Source organism: Setaria italica, chromosome I, assembly GCF_000263155.2.
Source record: "Setaria italica strain Yugu1 chromosome I, Setaria_italica_v2.0, whole genome shotgun sequence".
Taxonomy (NCBI): domain Eukaryota; kingdom Viridiplantae; phylum Streptophyta; class Magnoliopsida; order Poales; family Poaceae; genus Setaria; species Setaria italica.
In genome coordinates, this window is record NC_028450.1 from 4,872,736 (window position 1) to 4,894,533 (window position 21,798).

Consider the following 21,798-nt stretch of genomic DNA (forward strand, 5'->3'; position numbering starts at 1 on the left):
CGTGCTTCTTACATGAGGTATTGATATTAATGAGTGTCGTAGCAATTTAAAGTATGCCTCCCCATCCATAAAGAGAAGTACAAATATATCATCTTTATGGTCCTAGTTCTTGCTAATAATTATTACAATGATTTCTATGAGTTTTCTTCTGCATACATGTACGTTTCTTTTTATTAATGAAAATTTGTTTTAGGTGATTGATTGCTTTGCCACAGGTCAGAATTTTGGAGTCTCTCACCAAGTTTTTTTAATGGGAAGCATGGTATTTTAATGGCATTCAAGGATGTTCTTTTGTGCTGATCACCCTAGTGTAGTTTGTTATTTTGTAGCTAAACCTGTCATATTTTGAAACTTTACTTTTGTATTTCAGTATATTTGCTCTCTTTTGCTAGCTGTGCCTCTCTGAATGTATATAATGATGAGTAAAATGTGATTTCATCTTGTATAAGTAGTAAGAGCAATTTACGAATTAGTTTGGCTATACTTTTTCTTTGTACCGATTATAGCATATTGTTGCTTCCTCAAGGAAGATCCACAGTGACAGTGCAATCAATATACCAGTTTAGTTGGACTTCGTTGAAATTTTTATCTCCCTTGTTTGGAACTTGAGAAGAAGCAGAATGAACATATTACATGGTAGATATGTATGATAGTGTGCATGAAAAATTAATTTCAGAGTCCGAGCTATGATTTACATAAGCAAGAATAAGGATTACTTTGCGAGAATGACTTTAGTTCCTCATTATGGGCTAAAGTTCTTCTATTTCCTTCAATTAAAATGAGAGATTGAGTGTGGTGGGCTTGTGGCAAGAACCAAATAAAATTGTTTTATTTTATTTTAAACAACATGCAGAAAAAATGGAAACCTTTCCCATGAATTATTGTGAAACCAACGTTGGATAGCAGATTCACATAGGTCTTGCGTTTATGGTTGACTGTTGACTATATGGGATATATAAACAAAAGTAAAATATCGCCGGCCTTCCTTAAATTTGTACTATCGTGTCATCTAGATCCACCATCTTTTAAAATGCATTTTTTTTACTTCCCAATCTTGTTAAGTTGAGCACCATTTCATTGAGCAGGTTGTGGGTAGTTCTTGCTCGCTGTGCCCCTATCGCTCGCGTGCACTACAGGCGTACGCAGACCTGGCTTTGGGGCCATGCAAGAGAGGCGACCGTCGGGGGTCCTTGCCGGATAGGGGCCCTAAAACAAATTAAATGTGTTCTCCTGTATTGCTGTGTCCCCATGCCAAAGCCTCCAGATCCAACCGTTAGCTTCGTGTGCAGGAAGAGCTGCGGAGGCCGCGATCGAGGTCAAGGCCACGAGGGGTAGGCACGCTGCACGAGAATACAATTTGACAATCGCAATCTATCGTGGGCCCCTCGCGCAGACTCAGGGGTGTTGGAAAGATAGGTGCTAAACTTGAGCTCTTGTCACATCGGATATTTGGACACTAATTAGAAGTATTAAATATAGTCTAATTATAAAACTAAATTGCGAGACGAATCTATTAAGCCTAATTAGTCCATGATTTGACAATGTGGTGCTACAGTAATCATTCGCTAATGATGGATTAATTAGACTTAATAGATTTAACCTAGTGATTCTGCTATTAGTTTTGTAATTAGCTCATGTTTAGTCCTCCTCATTAGCATCCGAATATCCGATGTGACGGGGCTAAAGTTTAGCCCCGACCTCCCAAACACCCCCTTAGCAAAATGAATCAATATATCGTCGTCTTGTCGAAACGAATTGCAACGCTGCCCTTTCGTCTCTCGTCCTCTCTGCGTGCCCTCCCTGCTCTTGGCCATCAGGTGCTAGCAGGATCAGCAGTCCAGCACTGCATCACGGCAACGGCGAGTCACCGACTAGCCAAGCGCCCTGCCTACCGGCTACCGCCCTATTTTCCGAATTCCTGAAGCAGACAAGCAATAAGTTATTGACTTATATTTGAATAATAACTATTTGCTAAATATTCAATTTTAAACGTTCAATTCCAGTGACCACTATTTTTGCTTTCATGCACAATTTATGTCTTAGATGCTACCAAAATAGTATTTGAGGTAATAATATTGGTTTTATTTTACCACTCTTTTAGTTTGTACCATCAATATTGTACTGAATAATTAAATATATGTTATTAAGTATTATTATCTCCCCTATAATGTTACATATAAAAAAATATATTTAGCCTAAGGGCACATAATGTCCGGTTCGCTTTGGGGGCCCTCAAAATCATAGAGCCGGCCTGGGCCTATGCCAGGTATGGCCTGCAGGCTGTGGGCAAGTTCTTGGGCGTCAGGTTGTGGGCGACTGGGCGAGGCCAGCCATGCGGTGCGAGGGCTCAGCGGGAGGGGGGATCAGGGTAGGGGGCGGAGCTCCAGACAAGCGTCCCCAAGGTCCAAGCAATGGCCAGCCTCGGACGAAGAGCAGGATATCCATTTCTCTTGTTGTTTTGCTCCGTTCCATTGTTGCTCAATTTCCTTGTCAATTAAACTTGGGATCGCGCATCGTGTTAATTCAACTGCTGAGCTATCGCAGGTTTGCTTCTATACCCAGAAGGCCATCGTGCAGCTCGTGCCGCCAAGCGGGGCAGTTAGGAGACGGGGATGCGCCGCACGCCGAGGCCACACTAGAGAAGTTCACGTCCGCTGTCAAGCTGGTGATCGCCGACGGGTTCGAGTCGTCGAGGACAAGTGCGCGGCGGAAGCCAGCGGCAAGCCATCCCAGCTCCCACCATGCTCGCCGCGATCACGCGCATCGCGGCGGCGCCGATGGCGCCGAGTCCGACACCAATTCGCCCAGACAAACCAGCCCAACCCCCGGAATTCCTCTCTGCTATAAAACGAAAACTCAGCCCCAAATTCCTCTCGACGAAAATCACTGCGAAAACATGGCGACTGCCGCCTCACGAGCTCTCCCTCCACCACCGGCCTCCCCGGCGGCGCCGGCCATCCGCGCCGGCTGGGCGCTGTTCGACCCCTTCGTCCTCACGGGAGAGGAGGCCGTCGCCGAGGACCCCGCCGCCGCCGCGGCCTGCACCACGAGCGCCGGCCGCGGCGTCTGCGTCTCCCTCCGCCTCGCGGACCCGCCGGCCGCCTCCTACGTCGAAATGCGCACCGACGCCGAGCCCTTCGGCACGCCCTCGGTGGTAGCCACCGACGGTGATCTCCTCCTCATAGACATGTTCGTCAAGGTGCCGGCCACCTCCTCCCACGAGCAGAACTCCTTCGTCTACAGGGCGCACCCGTCGTCGCCGTCGCTGCGGCTGCTCCCCCACCGCGACGACTGGTACGCGTACACCGGTATCGTCGATCGCCGCCGCGACGGCACGGAGGAAGAAGAGGAGTTCGTGGCGGTGGCCTTCAGCACAGAGGTCATCTTCGCCGGAGGTGCGAGGTGGGGTGAGAGACCGGAGGGCTGTGAGGACGAGGACGACGAGGTGGGCAAGCTCACGCGGTTCTCGTCCTCGACGGGGCAGTGCGAGGTCCTGACGCTCCCGATCCCCTTCGACCCGAGCAAGGGGCTCTACAAGTTCACCTGGCGCACCGACAAGGTGTTCCCTTTCTACGGGCTCATGTGCTTCGTCGACTACCACCGCGGCATCCTGCTCTGCGACGTCTTCGCCGCCGGCTCGCCGGAGCTCCGGTTCCTCCCCTTCCCGGAGATAGAGGTCTGGGACGACGAGTACGACTATTGCCACGGCCGACGCCTCCCGGAGGCCTACAGGACCGTGGACGTCAGCCGGGGCCTCATGAGGTTCGTCGACGTCAGCGACGGCCTGTTCGGCCGGCGGAGGAACCCCTTGACGACGCCGGAGATGGAGTGGGAGAAGGACAGCGTGCTCCAGGTCCAAGATCTCTGGAACTCCTCCTACGAGTTCCGCCGCTCGCCGCTGCCGCGCCGCGCGCCGGAGTTCCCCACCGTGTGCAGGCACGACCCGGACGTCGTGCAGTTCGCGCTGCTGGATCCTAAGTGCAGGACCAAGAACGCGTGGGTGATCATGGTCGATACGAGGCAGATGGAGCTGCAGGCCTACGTGCCGTACACGAACCAAGCGAAAGAGGGGGCCGACGAGCACGAGGTTGTGGGGTGCCTGTTTTATGACAAGCCATTGATGTGCAGTGATCTTAACAACTTTTGATCGGATGGGTGCCGGTAGTAACTGAAGGCTTTGCACGGTTTATTGGGATCAGACGGTGCTATGTAGAATGACATGCATGGTTATTGTTGTGGATGGTTATCTTAGGTGTTGTGATGTTGCTTCTACAAGCATGTTGTCAGAAATAGAAATACAGTGATATAATCTTGATGTATATTTATACCGCATCGAGCGCCCGGACCTCCGATGGGAAAGGACGCTGCATTGCAACATCAAAACAAAACATCCGCAACATCGAAAATCTATAGTTGCAACAATGAAAAATATGTGAAAAAATGACTACGTCACTCGACTCTGGGATAGAAAATTCCCGCCGCAACGCGAACACTATGTTTCATGCAACATTCACTGTGAAACATATGGAAACAATAGTTGCAATGTCGATGTTTAACTACTGGAACATACCTCGATGCGTCTAATTTTTTTAAGATTTTGGACGTCTATTCTGTAGCATTACCGATATTTATATTTGTCTCCTGATATGATATGCCTCTCTTGTGTGGTTGCATTGTCAAGAGGTGGAATGGAGGAAATTGGCTTTTTTCTTATAAACAACTTCTGACATGGCTCTGTGTTTCCTACCTAGTAATTCAAGTTTTTTGTTGAGAGACTGTTACCTACATCAAGTTGGGAGCGTCTATGTAACAACGATTTTGTATAACAAGAAGTAACAAATTGTTTTCTTAAACAATAGTAACAAACTGTTACTGGCACTGTGTGTGTGAAAAAGAATAGAAAGGAGGCAACCCGAAGCAAGGCCCGGCCCGTACGCGCTAGTGCGTTGTCATCCATCGACGGCCCACGGGCGCGCGCACGGGGCGACCCACGTGCGTACGTAGTCGGGCCGTGACGTGTCTGGGCCTTGTGACATCCCTCCTCGTTCCATTTCTGTTACGACATGAATGCCGCTAATCCCATCTCGCCACGACTCGAACACCAGGATTAGAAACCCCAAGCTACCCTTCAAAAAGAGAGGAAAAAAAAAGCCCGCACGCATCGAGTCACTCTGCCTCTGCTTTCTCCTCGCCGTTCCCACCGCACTCCCAGATCTCCCCCCTCCCCCACGCCTCCCCTCTCGCGTCGCCACGATGGCCGACGAGACCCTCGACCCGCCGCCGGACGCGGCTCCGTCCCCGTCCCCTGCCCCAGCGACGCCGCCGCCTCCCGCCGCCACCCCCGCGGCGCTGCTCCGCCCGCGGCGGGAGGCGTTCGAGCACGGCCTCCTGCCCATCCCCAAGCTCATCTTCCCGGAGGGCACGCTGGCGCAGACCCTCGCCCAGCTCAAGGAGAAGCTCGCCGCCGCGGTCCCCGGCGGCGGGCGCGTGGGCGCCGCCGCGCTGGCGGAGGCGCTGCAGATCCCGCAGGAGCAGGCCGCGCTCGCGCTCGGCACGCTCGCGGCCGTGCTCCCCGCCGAGGACCCCGCGCTCGGGGACGGCGCCGGGGACGCCGACATCCACGACGTGCTGCTCTTCCTCTACGTCCAGTCGTACAAGCGCCTCGTCCCGCGGAGCGCGCACAAGGACTCGCCCGCTGTGGCGGACGTTTGGCCCTCCACCTCCGCGTTCGATGGGTACCTCTCCGCGCTCTCCCCGATCCAGGTCAGGATCAACCGCTCCCGTTCATGATCGCGTTTTCTAAGAGGACCTTGCTACTCGTAGGATTGCGGTATGAATGCGAGTAGTTGATGCAGAAACAGAATGTGTTTCGCGTTTATCTGTAAATTCGATGTGCCATCTCAGATTGAGATGGTGGCACTGTGACCAGCTGCAACCACACCTGGGATTCCGTTAACATACTCATTGACTGCTGAAATCGTTCTATACTGAAGTCCTGCGTGTTGCTAGTTCCAACGGCATGCTGTGTGTCATAGGAAACCTAGTACTATCAAATTGCTGTTACAACCATCTGTCATGAGTGATGGTGATGGGGGACCCACCTAAGGTATACACCATCCTATTCTCATTTGAAGCTGCTGTAGAAAGCCACCAGCAGTGCAGCCACAGATTGAGGCATGTGTCATACTACCAGATCCTCACTAAACATTGCATGACTGATCTTTTAAGCGGTCCAGACCGGCGGAGGCTCCGGTTCCCGGTTTTTTCCGGTCACACCGCCGGTCCGGTCCAGTCCTAATAACTAGGGCCTGGCTCTCTTTTCTGTAAGGTGTATAGAAAGAACTGATAATTTCATAAATCCAAATTTGCTTGATGATTGGAATTTGTATGCTAATAGCGAACGGTGCTCGATGTGCCTGCAGAAGTGCAGAGTTGTTGCTATTTGTTGTTTCTGAAGCAGCAGCATTGACTGTTTAGCTCTTCTGGACCCAGACCAAATCCAGCACATAAATTTTTAATTAACCCTTTTTTCATACTGATGCATGGAAATACAATTTACGTTTGTATGTTCATTTACTTCTATTTTTTTGTTATTGGTTGGAGGATATAGTACTTGCGTGGTGGATACAATGTTGTCAAAATAGGCACATAATTTTAGTCTGTGCGAAACTAGAGAGCCCACCCCCATGACATACGTCCAGGCTGTTTACTGCCATGCTGATGTCCTGGTGAATGCCATGTGGGTGTGGTAGTCAGAAAAAACGGGTCGGAGGCACCGTTCCTTGACCTGGAAACGCCGACCCCGTCCCAGGAATGTGGGGTCATTTTCGTTACCGCCTTGTAAAAACCACTCATAAGTAGCGCACCACGTTCCTCGATCCCATCGACCCGGGAACTTTGTAACTGTGTGGGGCTGAGGCTGATTGCACTTGTTGGTGCATTGATGACATGAAAACAATATTAGTGTTGTATGTTTGCAGTTTGCACTGTTTTCAAGTTCCATGATAAAACTGTGGTCACCATGCAAGTTGTGGTACCCAAAACACAATGTACTCTATAATTTTGATATCACATGCCTTTTAATAATCCCAAGTTATGTTGTTTTGCAGCTTGTTCGCAGTAACAGCCGTCGGTTTATGCCTTCTCAAGCTGATGAGGAAATTCATCAATTATCCTATCTGCAAAAGCATATGGCAAATATTCTTACTCTCTTGGCAGATTCTGTTGAGGGTGAGGGTGACGATTCTCTGGTATGCTACCTTTTCTTCTGAGCAGTGTGCTTTGGTAGTTTGGTGTGTTTTGTTTTCTGATTTTCTTACCAGAGTGAAGCTGACATGATAAATGGCTGATAGAAACAATAACCTTAATCATCGGACTGGACAATAAAGAAATGGCATGTGAAGCTCTGTTATCACTCGTTCAAGATGTAGGCCTCCAAGTAGAATATGAGACATGATGTTGTGAGTTTTCATTGAAAAAACCAACACACAGGTAGATGTGTGGTAGTCTTATCAATCAAATAAAGGAAAGAGTGAGGAATGTACAATTTGATGCAGGCATATGTATATGGTCCAAATGATGCCTCAATCAAATAAAGGAAAGAGTTGGTGACCATTATTTGCATTGATTTTTTGCAGGTATTGACAATGGAGACTTTTGAGCACCTTGGATTTCTAGTTCAATTCTCAGAAGGAAGTTCCTTAAGCCAGGCTGCTACATTTTTCGCAAACTCTGATCCAGACATGCCTGCGGCTCCTGTCCCTGCTGCTCAGGTTCTTGATTGGATGTCACAGAACATAGCTTCTGCACTGGAATATTCTGCTGAGAGGTCTGCAGCAAAGGAAAGCAATCAGCAAGCCATGTCTGATCTTGATGTAACCATGGCTGAGGCCAATACAAGTCATCCACGGAACAGCACGCCAAGTTCCAATCCTGCATACTACAGAAATGTAACGTTTGTCGAGGGCTTTTCAAAAACCTCTGTTGTCAAGCATGCATCTGATATCAAAGGGAATTCAATAAAGGTACATTGATAGTTTCTTGCCACTAGCTAACTTCTGGGGCTTGAGTAGGGCTGAAAGAGATTTTGATCTTCATTTTGTTTCTTTAACACGTTCAAAATTTCATGCTATCTGCATCAGATATGCAATGTAAGGTTGTCGTTCAAAATTCCTTTAATGCAAAATATGGTTTCACAAGTTTTGGAGTGCTTACATTAATCTCTCCATTTTTCTTTACTTGTTGCTTCGGACATTGACATGGCCCCTCTGCATACTATTTGACCATTGCGTTTTTATTGTACATGAGCAGACTTACAAAGTATGATGATATTGAAGTATTTTTCATGCCAAATGTGCTATTATCATTCTGTGTGACCAATTTAAGCATATCTGCAATCTGCATCTGTATGGGCAAATCTAAAAAAGCTGTCTATTATCATTCTATGATGACAAATAAAAGAGAATGAAGTTCATATATGTAGTGTTTATCTGGCCATTGATATGGCACTCAAAACACTGCGAGTCATTTTTTTGCTGGATCTGTACCATTCTGTTACTGGCTCTAGAAGACAAATTCTACACTGTAGGTTTTGGATAATCTGAGAAATGATAATTCTGACTATCATTAAATGGGTCAGGGTGCATAGAAGATTGAAGTTGGAAGAGAAATATGTGGGCTGATAATCTGATCTGGAAATGCTAGCGTGTCACAGTGGAGGCTACTCATTGCCCTGCATCTAGCAATTTTTGTTGGCATAATGGCATGCATTTCAGTAGTTGGTTTATGTCTTGAACAATTAAATCTCAGAGCTAGGACTATATTTTACTGCACTGGTAACTCAAATTGCATACTCCTTTTGTAGGTTCTGAACTGCCATGATTCTGTTATCTACATATTAGCACCGCTGAAATATGCTACTGTGTATGGTTGTTCTGATGCTACAATTGTTCTCGGTGCTGTTGGTAAGGTATGCATTTAATTCTATCCCTGCTGTCACAGATTGATTTTTCTTTCTCATTAATCTGTTTTATTTATAAGTTATATTTTGCTTAAGAAAGATTCTGCTTGCTGGAATGGATCTGCCACCTGCCACCTATATAGTTCCTTTCTCTATATTGCTCATTACTCTGTTTTAGTGTTTTATATTGGGCCACGGCACTTTTGTTCCTACATATATAGTTCATTTCTTGGTAGTCCTATCAGCTAACTAGCAGATAACTTGCCATTGACGCGGTTATTTGTTATGGTCTTAACTTCCATATATACCAGAGTCCAGCAGAGCTGATCAATTATCAACACAATTTTTTTTATTAAGCATTTCCCAGCTATGTGTTCATAATTAGATTGTAGAGGATGTGGGTAACTGTTACCTTTCTGCCTTTTGATGGCAATTCTATCAGGTATGGGGGGATATGTTCTGGGCTGTGATGGATGTGTGCTAAGCACCAATATGCACACGTATACATGCCCTGCTATAAGAGTCGAAGCTCTGTATCAAAGAGAGACACCAGTGGTTGGATTTTGTACCTATCTCTAGCTCCTCTGATATCCCCCCCTTGTTTCCCCTTGTTTCAGTACCTTCCCAGTCTATCCTAGTTGTTAGTAACGTACTAACGTTGGTAAAACTCAGCAATTGATGGGAACTTGATTTTGTTTATTTGTTAGCAACTATATTTTACAGGTCTACTTTGATTTTTTTATGCTGTCAGGTAGTAAAGGTGGAGCATTGTGAAAGAGTGCATATCATTGCAGCTGCAAAACGAATTTGTATTGCCAACTGCCGTGAGTGCCTCTTCTACTTGGGGGTTAATCACCAACCTCTTGTATTGGGGGACAACCATAAATTACAAGTATGTTCTGTTACTCCATTTCCTTGTGCTTTTAAGTGGCAGTGGTAGGGGGTGATGGTGTAAATATTTGATTGCCCATCTCTTTAATGGGTGGCTAGATCAAAGGTCAACAGATAACCATTGTACATACTATTCACAAGTCAGGATACATAGAAATTACAGATGACAGACAATATTGAACTTAGTGGTGTGATTTTGTACCGTACTTCATATTTAATTATTTATAGTGCTCAATTTCCTTTCCTGTATCAACAGGTTGCCCCATTCAATACTTGCTACCCACAGCTGCGGGATCATTTGATACAAGTTGGTGTTGATCCCAGTGTCAACAAATGGGACCAACCTTTTGCGTTGGGAGTTGTTGATCCACACGATTCATTATCCCATCCTGCTGGGGTTTCTGATGTTAAAGCTGAATCTGCTACGTGTCTGGATCCTGATCTATTTACCAACTTTTTGGTATGTGAAAAGTACATTTTAGGCTTTAGATCTGTAAATCAACGTGAATACAGGGAAAAAAAAGGGAAGAAGCACAGACCCAATAAGTCTTCCTCCTTAAGTTCATTTTTCGCTGTTCTCGATGCAGTATTAGATTTTGCATATATAAACATTATTCTTGCCTTGTTCTGCTTCTCCATTGCAAGTGAGTATTGAGCCCAATTTGCAACCATGTCAGCTGCGCCCACTAATTACAATGTGGCAACTTAGCATCCCGCATGCTAAAATACTTGAGCCAGTTCTTGACGGTAATGTTTTGCTCCACTGATGATTCATCTAGACATGTTGGCCCAAATTGATCTTTTCCATTAACCACAGCCACAAAGGGCAGTTTGGGGTACATATAGGCCAACCATGGGTAGATGGCTTAGAAGCTGATCAAAGCATCTAAAGAGCATCTAAGTAGATAAGGTGCACACAGGCACATAGATAGATAGATAGCACACCCAACACACACATGACTTAGTCTATCAATCTCCCCCTAAGTCTTGCGTGTCTTGAGCGGCAGCTGGACCATCCCAATCCTGGAGCGAAGTTCCTGAAACTTGATTCTTCCAAGGGACTTGGTGAGGAGGTCAGCGAGTTGATCCTTGGTGTTGATGTAGTTCACCTTGACACTTCCTCCAAGCAACCTCGGATGAAGTGGTACTTCACTCTGATGTGCTTGCTTCGCTCATGGAAGATGGGATTCTTCGCTGGAGCCAGAGCGGACTTGCTGTCCACCCTGAGCTCCATTGCTAGCGTCCTTGCTAAGGAGATCACCGAGCAGCCGAGTGAGCCGGAGAGCCCAACACACATATGACTTAGTCTATCAGGACAAATGCATATTAGTACCATTCAATGAATTTTACTAATAATTAATAAAAATTACTGTTCCTTTCTATTAAAAATATGACAGCAAGGCCTTTCTTTCTGCAGATTCCTAGTTGGTTTGGAGATGAAAGGCAAGGGCCTACAACATGCAATCCTTTCCCATTGCCTGAAATTTATGGGGCATGCCAAAGCAAAAAGGTATACTAAGTGACTAAATACAATAGAGCTAGACCATACCATAATCCCTTTTATCTCTTAAGAAAATGTTCTAATGGCTTCTATAATGTTTTCTATTTCCATACAAATAATAATTCATTTCAAGCTGCCTTATTTATTTAACAATACATGAATGTAACTATGTAAGAGTACCTCAGTTTATACTTGTGGAATCTGTTGATTGCTATTTAATGGCACAGGAGCCCTCACTTTTTCCATTTGTAGCAATATATTCTGTTTGATGGCTACGCTGCATTCATAGGACAGTCATATGATTTCCTATATTTTTTATGGAATTGTATGGCAAAAAAGAAAAGAAAAGGATAACATTAGGGAACTAGGGAGAAATTCTTGCCCATGCCTGCATACCATCTATTGTTACATCACCAGTGCTACGTCGATCCTAGTGTCCTATACTCCAATCCTAATCCAACTAGATAAATGAGGTTTGAAAAGAATATTTCTTTTTCTTAGCAAAGTAGTTGACAGTCAAAGGTATAGTGTAAATGTTGATAGATTATTGAATGTTGTTGGATACAATTCGTCCACTTTTCATTATTTTATGAAGCTGTGTTCCTAAAGGCTATGTGTTCCTAAATATGATGTTCATTTTCAGCATTCTGCTCTGGAAGATATTCAGAAGACGATTCGGGAGCTGCAGCTTGATGAGAATCGGAAAAGGGACTTGGCAACTGCACTTCATGCCCAATTCAAGGATTGGTTATATGGTAACATACTAACATCTCATCAGTACATTCACTTTTTTACCAGCATTTCAGTAGATTATAAGTTTACATCTAGTAACCTTTGGTGTTGCACAATTTTATGCCAATTAATGTAAATAGGTATGCAGTGAAATTGCAATTACTGGACAGCACGAGTAGACTTCTTTAGTTCTTTACCCTTGGGAGTATATCTTCCTAATTTCTAAACCTAGCTTCATAATTGAATCAGAATGTGCACAATTGCACAATATGCGACACTAGAAAAATAACTTCTTTTTACTGTTTAAGCTAAATACCTGGGACCGTTCTCCCCTACACCTTGTGGTGCATTTCTTCAACTCTGAAGCTCTGCATCTGTATGTTACAAATAACCGAGTAGTGAGTATATATTTTTCTTTCTCTTGATTTGCACTGTATCTACTTTGGTGGCGTAGAGATCTGCTGATTTCTTTGCTCTGTTTTGTTTGTCTACCCAATAAATCATGAGATTTTATTTACCACGTAAATGGTAAGGTCAATCAATTATGTTTGCTTCCTTTTCCTTATTAGGAGTTGGCAGTACTCCTGGCTCTAGTTTTTTCTTTGGAACGACCGTTGCAAATGATATTGACTGAAAGTGATATTGGTCAGTTTCATGTGGGTCTTGTGTGGAAAACTCGATTTGTTTTCTTGTCGATTAACTGGAAATCCTTCTGTTTCATGTCCTCAGCTTCGGGCAATATCCGCCAGCTCTACTGTCTACAAGGCGATTAACCACCCAATGAATTGCGCCCATAAATGGAAGTACACCTGCAAGACTGTCTATCCTTTGCCGACTCCAAAACATTCGACGATTGTCGAAGCTGACCTTCCCTGGAGACTGGAGAGGATTCCACCTGCTCACCCAGCCAGCCTGTAGCATTTACACAAGGATGTAAAAAAAAGTGAACATGTACTATCGCCTATTTTTTTTACAGATTAATCCTTTCCCTATTTCCCCAAATCTTCTCTAATTCTCTTTGCTGCTAAGTTCGGTACTCGATTAGGATGTAATCTTGTTTTTTCCCCGGTGTTTACTCATTTTTGGCCCTTCATAACATCCACGAGTATGTAATAGGGATTAATGAACCAACCTGTTAAATAAAGATTTCATTTCTTTTTCTTCAATAGCTTTTGATTTCTTAATGTAAACCATGTACTCTCCCTTTACAGACATGTTTCAGAAATGAAATTTTCTGCCACTTTCTTCTTTGGCCACTCTTTGGTTTACATTTTGCTATTGGAGAGACACTCGGCTCCGCAGTAGCAGCCAAAAATAACATGAGCAAATGATTCTCCTTCTCGTAGTCTCGTGGCGAAATGCCGCGGACAACGGAGAGTGACCTTCCATCCTCCAAGTGAAGGGTCATCCTCCAAGTGAAGGATTTTCAGGGTTCTTTCTGTTTGAATTTGTATTTAAGGGAAAAAAAACAATCACGGCTGGTGGGCTGGAAAGGATGTGTTACGTGTATGGATGGTAATGGATCATTGTCCTCATACCTCTTTCACGGTCCAACTTAGCTCTATTTATTTTTAGTTCAGAATCATATAATATTACGGCTTGATCCCGATCCTAAATTTGTTAGGTCACTCGCAACTGCATGCAATTATTGTGTGCTGATCTATGGACTGTACGCATGCAATTATTGTGTGCTGATCTATGGACTATGGGTGCATGCACATGCACGTATGGGGCTCCGGCGCTCTGTGCGCACCTTTACGTTCGTTAGTTTTGTCCGCTTGCTCGGTGGGGGGTTTTGGCCGCGCGCGACGACAGCTGTGTGGCCGCCGTCGCCGGCGGCGTTCCCGAGCGCGTCCGGCCGCGACGGGACGGGCGGCGCGTGTGTCCACGGGCGAGCGAGCATGTGCATGCGTCTGGCCTGCTGCGCGTAGCGTGTACAGACACGCACGTCGCCGCCGGGCCGGCCGGCGGGGAGACACGGACGCCGCTGACCTGGGGACGTCGCCGGTGGCGGCTAGCTCGTGGGCCGGGCCGGGCTGTCCGTCCACGCGTGTCGCCACCGTACCCCTGCCTGCTCCGTTGAACAGAACAGCAGTCTCGGAATGCAACAGTTCCGTCCGGTTTCGCTGTGTGTTCCATGTTCAAAATTAATCGTGGTGGGCGTCGCTAGCTGCTTCCAACGTAAAACGCGCGCGAAGCATTTTGCTTATGTTATAGGGAATATATAGCGTTCAGATTTGACTACGTTTGGGTTTTGGAGCGTGATGGTTTCCTCCGGTTTCCGTTTTGTGAGATGACGAGTGTTTCATGTGGCATCGTGCGCCAACGTTTTCTTCCATGCTTTGAGCAGGACAACGTTCAAGATGCGCGACACTCGGTGTGGGGTGTTTTCTTGTGGAACCAGGCCATCTGCATGTGGAATCCCGTGCCAACGCCTCTTTTCCCCTCCTAAAATTTTGCAATTTTCACTACTCAGTTTTGAAATATATATCATTTAGTACAAATAAATTAATACTCCCTCCGTTTTAATTTATAGTTCGTTTTGATTTTTCTAGGTGCATAATTTTAGATCTAGATATATGTTTATATCTAGATACATAATAAATGCTATGAACGTAGAAAAGTCAAAACAACCTATAATTTGTAAATCTTGATTCCACACGTATCACCAGTACGTAGTAGCTAATAATAAAGGATTCCGCAAAATTGCAATGGTAGGAAAAGAATCTATCCTATTATCTAAGGACGTAGTAAGTGGTAGAGCTAGCAATTTTTCAGAGTTTGCACACGCAAGAACGCTAAGTCCGCACACATAAGGCATACTCCTAATGAAGCACATAGGGGCATAGGGTACCCTGCCTGGCTCCATCCCTGGCCGTCAAATACAGATCGAATGGGCACGGGTAATGCTAACCATCCTAGCAGGCCTAGCTGCTCGACATGCACATCTACAGCTACAGGCTACAGAGGCTAAATTGGTGAAGATTAAAGGTGGGGGCATCTGGTAAACTGATTCTGTCAACTGTCATCCTCAACGAGAGGCAACGAAGAAGAACACGTTGTCGCACCACGCACAGCATTTTTTATTTCTGATTTTTTCGCTAAGAACAAATATCCTATCCGGGCCAGAGAGGATGCCAATTGCCCAAGGGCACAGGCAGCCCACGCGGGAAAATCCTCCGCCGCCCATTGGCGGAGCAAGCCAACAGATAAGATTTGGGATGGGCCGGGCGAAATCTGGCAGCATATCGCTTCTCGTTTGTCTCCCTGTACGTCTGCACGTGGGCCCGGTGAACGTTCTCGTCATGCTGTTCGTGGGCCCACATGGCAAAAGGTCTCACGGCCAAGTATACGTTTACGATGTGCACTCGGCCAAGTTCTGATTGCTATGTCATGATGCTGCCAAACTAGAGTACTTTATGTTGCAAAAGACAGTTTTTCATGAATTTGATAAGAAAATAGTCAAATTCTAAAAGTTGCATCAATAAATTCACATTCAAAAGTACTTTTAAGATAATGTTGATTATGCAGCAATTGACAGAGCACTGTAAGAGAAACTAATAGTCAAAAAACCTATTTGTAAAAGACTATCTCTTATAATAATATGTCATATGTTAATGGACGATGATGCATTTAGCTCGTTTGGAATTCTATTGTTGATACTTGGTATCAATATATAAATACATTTAACCGATGCTTGCACCTAAATGCTAGAAATAAGTGATTACCGAGGAGTCATCAATGTGACAAAAACTGAGGCTAACATAATAACATTAGTGTTCTATATTTCCTACTCCCTTCGTCTCAAATTATAGATTGTTTTGGATTTTTTATATCATAGCTTTTGCTATGTATTTAGACATAGCGTATATCTAAGTATATAGCAAAGTCTATGAATTCAAAAAGTCAAAACGACATATAATTTGGGACGGATGGAGTAGTATCATTTGACATTTCCACTACAACATCATCCTCATGGATCACAAGCTTTGAATGATGGGGATGCTGCAAGGCTATCTAGGAGGAAGACGGGATGAATGTGTGTGAGAGAATTGGTCCCGTGATAGGATGGAGAGGATGATGATTGGTGGGTATGTGGTGGTGGTGGACTGTGAATGCGCCAACTTGAATTGAGACATTTTTGGATTTTTGCTTACTTCCTTTCGTTGATTGAAGGAGCTAGAAAGAAATGCAACATGTCCCCCCACTAGCTACACGATATGTTAGGTCAAGTGAACATCTTCTTTTGATGTTGAATGGCCTGAATTGAAGTAGCTCATAGGCTCTTAATTAGGGTGTTTGTCCTATAATCTGACATGGACTTGACAGGATGTGATCGTGTGTGTTCTTCAGATATGTTGCCCCAACCTCTAATAAGATATATTCATCCTGTTCATTCACAGGGACGTAAGTGTGCGCACGCATGTATGCGAATTTTTGTGTATGTGTTGTGTTTTGCAAGAAAAGGCTAACAAGCATAATTGAAATTTGTCAATTACATGATATAGATATGTTATAAGTCATCAAATATCAACATAAACCAAAGCATAACATAACTACATGTATTTTCTCAACATGTTTCGACCAAAACAGAAAACACCATCTCAATGGACCACAACAAGCTTCTGACCATAAATTCGTTATGCTTCATTGGATCCCTGCTAACTTCGTTTCTGTTGAAACTAGGTGAGAACATGACCACAATCTGCCAGAATTCTCCCTGTGATGCATATTGCCCATTGGACAATGGAGAGGATGGCAATTGACAAGTCTATGCGTGGATCGTGTGCCAGCTCAAAATTTTTAGTTATCACTGGATCTGTAATTTTTTTGTGAGAAAAAGAGAGACTTCATTGATTAAGTCATGGAAGAGTTACAATCCCTGAGCGCTAATTGCGCTCGATACAATCAGGAATACCCCCAACCACACCGTTGTTGAGTTAACTTGGCGAGCGTGTGGACTCAACTCATGTGCTATTGAAATTTTCTCTCTACATGTTGGAACTTAACCTGTTCTATCGTTGACATATACTCCCTTGCACCTGTAATCCATGGAGCTGAACTTGATCGATCCCTTTCACCCGACATCAAGCTTCTTATACATATACCGTTATTTGATTTCAGGATAATTAGGCCTCGACACCATTGTGCAACTAGCCTTAAACCTTCACAGCAAGCTGCAAATTCATCCTCTTCTACTTATTGAAACAAGCGTTATGCTGAAATCACAATATCCCAAATATTCCAAGTATGGTTCCTTACCACAGCACATATACTTGCCTGCCCAGTGGTCTCTATGAAACTTAGGTAGTGTTTGGTTGGCTCAAATGTAACGTAATCTGATTACTGAAGGTAACGAATCCCATTACATATGTTTGGTTACGGTGGTTTGTAATCAATTGACACTGTAATCGAATCCCTTACCTAAATAATATCTATACAAGCTTGTTACCCCTCCTCCCCCACTGTAATCAGATATAGCACCCACACAGTAATCTGATTACGTTACCAGAGTGCAACCAAACAAAGAGGGCAATCACCTATTCCACCTCCAAATACACTGTAATCTGATTCCCTTTGCGTTTACATTACCTTAGCACGAACCAAACGCTATCTTACATCGACATTTAATTTCAGCCATCTTACTCAAGTGGATTCCACGTACGTAACATGATATGGTTACGGTTTATTACATTTTTTTTTTCTAAACTTGCTACCCCTGGTAAAGTTAGCTTAAAACCTAGAACCAGTCCGGGAACCCGGAGCTCCGTCCCCATCGTGGGCCCACTGCCATGCCACGCCACGCCACGCCGTCCTGTGTGGCCCACGGACGCTTGGCCCGTCGCGGCTAGGGCCAGATCGTGACCCGATAGCCGCGACACAAGGTCCGATCGGATTGAGGATACGCGATCGCATCGGCCAGCTCACCAAAGCCTGTGCTCTTACTGCTGTTGTATCGTCCTTCTCTGGTAATAGGACCGTGGACAACCACTGCAGATCCCATGTTGAGTCGCCATCAGCTCCAGAATCTCTCAGAGAAGCTTAATCGTTTGCCCCACCACTGCCCGTGGGGCCCAGCGCACAGTGGCCCACTGTACAGTGAATCAGATGTCCTTTAGAGAAGTTTCTTCTTCTTCTTGAGATGTAGTACAATTAATTATTGGACATTTCACTGTCCAGTAACAGTAGGAAGCACGTCGCATGCGTGCATAAGTATGCATCAACATCGACCACACGTCAACTACTCAACTCAGAGAGAATGAATATTCACCATGCAAAACTGTGTGGGCAATACATGTTTAACCTTGTTTTTATCTTGGAGATATTATTTTTTATACGTACGTAGGGGTTCTAGAAAAACAAGTAAAAATGTAACTGCATTCGGTTAATCTTGGGGCGCCCTGTTTAAGTAATTGCAGTCGTGTTTTTGGTAATAGCGACATGTTTGGTTCCCTTCAACATGATACGGCAGGGCGTACCTAAGAATAGTGGTTCAAGGTTGTGTCAATTATAATTGGGAAAAAGATATGACGACAACCTAACCATAATTGTATCGTAGATTAGAGAATAATCAAACATTCGTCTAGGATATTTTAGTGTGCCTGGCTGTATATATCCACCATGTAGATGTAGTAGCCTGGATTTTATCTTTTATATAAAAAAATTTAGTGTGCCTAATAACGTTGGCTTGGTCCGTAAATAAAGCATGGGTAGCAAATACAAAAAAAAGAAAGAAAGAGGAGCAATGACACACCGCATATACCACCTAACTGAACATACTAGAATCACGTGTGGCTACCTAAAAGTTTCGTCGAAATAAAACTAGCTATGCAAAGTTATATACGTAGAGATAGATGATGTACTTATTCGTGCTACACATCGACATGCCTCCAATATATATAATGGTGCAAAAGAGATTAAGTGGTTGTACGGATCAATATTTGTATGGGAGCGCATGTGTTATCAACTACTCCCTTCGTCCCAAATTACTATTCATTTTGACTTTTTAAGGTACATGAATTGTGCTATGTATCCAGACATAGCATATATCTAGATGCATAGCAAAAGCTATGAATCTAGAAAAGCCAAAACGAATAGTAATTTGGGACGTAGGAAGTAGTTCTTAAACTCACAATATGTGCTTCATAATGGTCCGTACATGTGTGCCTCAGGGGAACTAGATCAAATAAACTCCCATGGCTGGTTTTTCACCTAAGATAATAATTACACCATCTTCATCAATTATCAAAAAGGAAAAAGAAGATACCATCTTTTCCCAAGCTTATATTATATAAGTGGAGCCATGAGCCGCTCTAGCTAGTACCGAATATCTACGACCAATGCATGCATGAGTACATGGTTTACTCCAACAATAAACAACACTATTCTTGAGATGCCTATGGTGCGACTTCGTCGTTCACAAGATTTGTTGGCCCAATCTTTTAGAGGTGCTTGTAGGAGTAGGGTGTGCAATGTGTACATATTTATTGAGATGAGTGAGGCATGCATGTATGCGAATGTATGTATCCAGCAGTGAACGCAGGCCGACAGAGCCTAGAGGGGCTTGTCCACCTCACCCTTCCTCCTTTTCTTCCTCTCACTACTAGATTTAGAATAATTACCGAGAGAGATTTGATCTAGTGGTCGGGACATGCGTACTATGTATTATCTATCTGCTCTAATAGCTGAGCGTGTTTTAGTGTCAAACATGGATTTAGAGAGTTTAGCTTATTTCCCAATAATTTTTTCTCCAACCAAGAATCACAACATCAAAGGGTAGAAGCAACATGTAACCATCGACCACTTCACAACCACCCTTAGCAAAAGCTTTAACTCTTGTGCTTCCTCCTCTTGCTCTTCTCTTATTACTTGATCTCTCTTTTCTTCTTCCTTACCTTCATCCATGGCAAATTTTTTCTTCTTCTTTTTGTTGTGTGTGCGTGTGTGTGTGTGTTGGGGGGGGGGAGGGGTTATCATTTTCATGAGAGATGGAGAGATGTGGACTTCCATCAACCGAGTGTGTGTGTGCCTCCAATATGTATGCCATCAGCTGTGGTACACGCGACTTATATTGAAAGCAAATATCAACTCGATCTGAAAGCGCTATTCATTGCCTAGCATATGAGGCTATATATAACGGAGCTTTTTAAGCCTATGGTGATATTCCGAGGGTGTCAGCAACTCAACAAAAGAGGAGTTCCAATCCACACATGGTGACAGAAAAAAATTCAAGGAGGCCCAAAGTTGCTAGACTTTGGAAATGAGTAGCCAATGGAGAGTCCCATAAGTATGGAATTTCAAACGTATCCTACTGATAACCTATATTAAGATCTGAAAGTGCATCTAGGCCCCTAAGTGGATTTTGGTGAATTGAATGACAAAACGATTAAAGGACTAACTTGTTTGCTTAAGATTGTGAGCAGGGTTTTATTCTCATATTTATGATGTGATATTGTCTCATAAGTTGAATATGTATTATATGGTTCACAATAAAGAAAAGCAAGCGAGTATGTGATCCCGTGATGCAACTATATGATCAATGACAAGCAAGGGTGAAGTAAAACTTGGGGATATATTTATGGTTGATTTATAAGTCTCCAAATCATGTGATAGCTTGATTAACAAGTAAAGGGATCATTAAGAAAAGAATAGTGATATTCACAAATGAATATTGCAAAACTTCATGTGCATATAATAAAAAGACATGAGCTTATGTGTTACATGTTGGTTTTGTTATTGGAAGTTTGCAATTTATGGAACATTCTTTATCAATCAAGAACAAACATTTGAAGAGGATTTCAAATGGAATTTCATTGTTGGTGTCAAAAGCAAAGCTAAACTCGAAGTGGTAAGAATAGGTGAAGAAATCAAGCGAGGTACTAGAGCGAGGGACTAAGCAAGCTTTGGTCGAGCGACAGCTTGGACTACGTGCGTTTTGCTAAGGTGAAGTGGCTAGTATCTGGGGGGTTTCGAAGTATCATATCTAAGTCTTACTGAGGGAAGCAATGCAATGCATCTAATCTATTGTAATTGATAAAATGGAGTGACTTAAGGATTCAAGTATATCTTATCATGAATGAGGAAAAATCTTAAGTCACTAGCTCAAGATGGGTGTGCTCAAGATGATAGCTATGTTGAGAGCCCTCAAGTGACTATTGATCAAAGTATAGCATGGATGATGACTTACAAGCTCAAGTGGATGATATAGTGTTTATATTTATTTTTAAGTATAGGAATCCGTACTATCAAGAGGGATGCAATATTAGCTAATTGACAACACCAAAAGTGCTCTTAGTTGACCTATGTGAGATTGGCCTTGAGAAAACCCTTGAGTGAGCTAATTGTCCTAGCTCAGCTGACTTAGGTCGATTCAGCCAGTAGGTGGACCAAGAAAGTGTCTCTAGAGGTTTTTGGGACTAACTTAGCCAAACTAGTTTGACCGGTCTGGGGGTTCAGGGCGCCAACAGCTAGTTTTTCAAACCAGACCGGTCTGACCGGTTTGAGCAGCTCTAACGGCTAGTTTCTAGTGTGTGGGGGTATTTATACCCCCTAGTCCCCTCCTTGAGGGGCTGCTGGCTACACACGTATTTAACATCATCTAGTGACCAGAAAAGCTCTCCCCAACCTCTTTTTGTGAGACTTAAGTGATTCTTGTGAAATCTTTTAGTTGGGTTGAGAGAGTGATTCTGTGCGAGTATTAGTGAGTTGAAAAGAG

The 21,798-nt window shown here is 44.1% G+C and overlaps 1 protein-coding gene across 1 annotated transcript; it reads left to right on the forward strand.

Moving 5' to 3' along the window:
- Positions 1-5,156: 5,156 nt before the first annotated feature.
- On the forward strand, positions 5,157-13,249 carry LOC101783661 (TBCC domain-containing protein 1). Its single transcript, XM_004951524.2, has 9 exons — positions 5,157-5,763; positions 7,110-7,250; positions 7,638-8,024; positions 8,864-8,968; positions 9,711-9,851; positions 10,107-10,310; positions 11,268-11,360; positions 11,995-12,106; positions 12,813-13,249. Exons 1-9 carry the CDS (start codon positions 5,254-5,256, stop codon positions 12,854-12,856), a joined length of 1,737 nt encoding a protein of 578 aa, XP_004951581.1. The 5' UTR covers positions 5,157-5,253; the 3' UTR covers positions 12,857-13,249.
- Positions 13,250-21,798: the final 8,549 nt, after the last annotated feature.

Coding starts and splice junctions, on each gene's coding strand:
- LOC101783661 (XM_004951524.2), top strand. CDS start 5,254: ATGGCCGACGAGACCCTCGACCCGCCGCCGGACGCGGCTCCGTCCCCG. Junction 7,251..7,637: donor GTGAGGGTGACGATTCTCTG/GTATGCTACCTT, acceptor GATTTTTTGCAG/GTATTGACAATGGAGACTTT. Junction 8,025..8,863: donor TCAAAGGGAATTCAATAAAG/GTACATTGATAG, acceptor CTCCTTTTGTAG/GTTCTGAACTGCCATGATTC.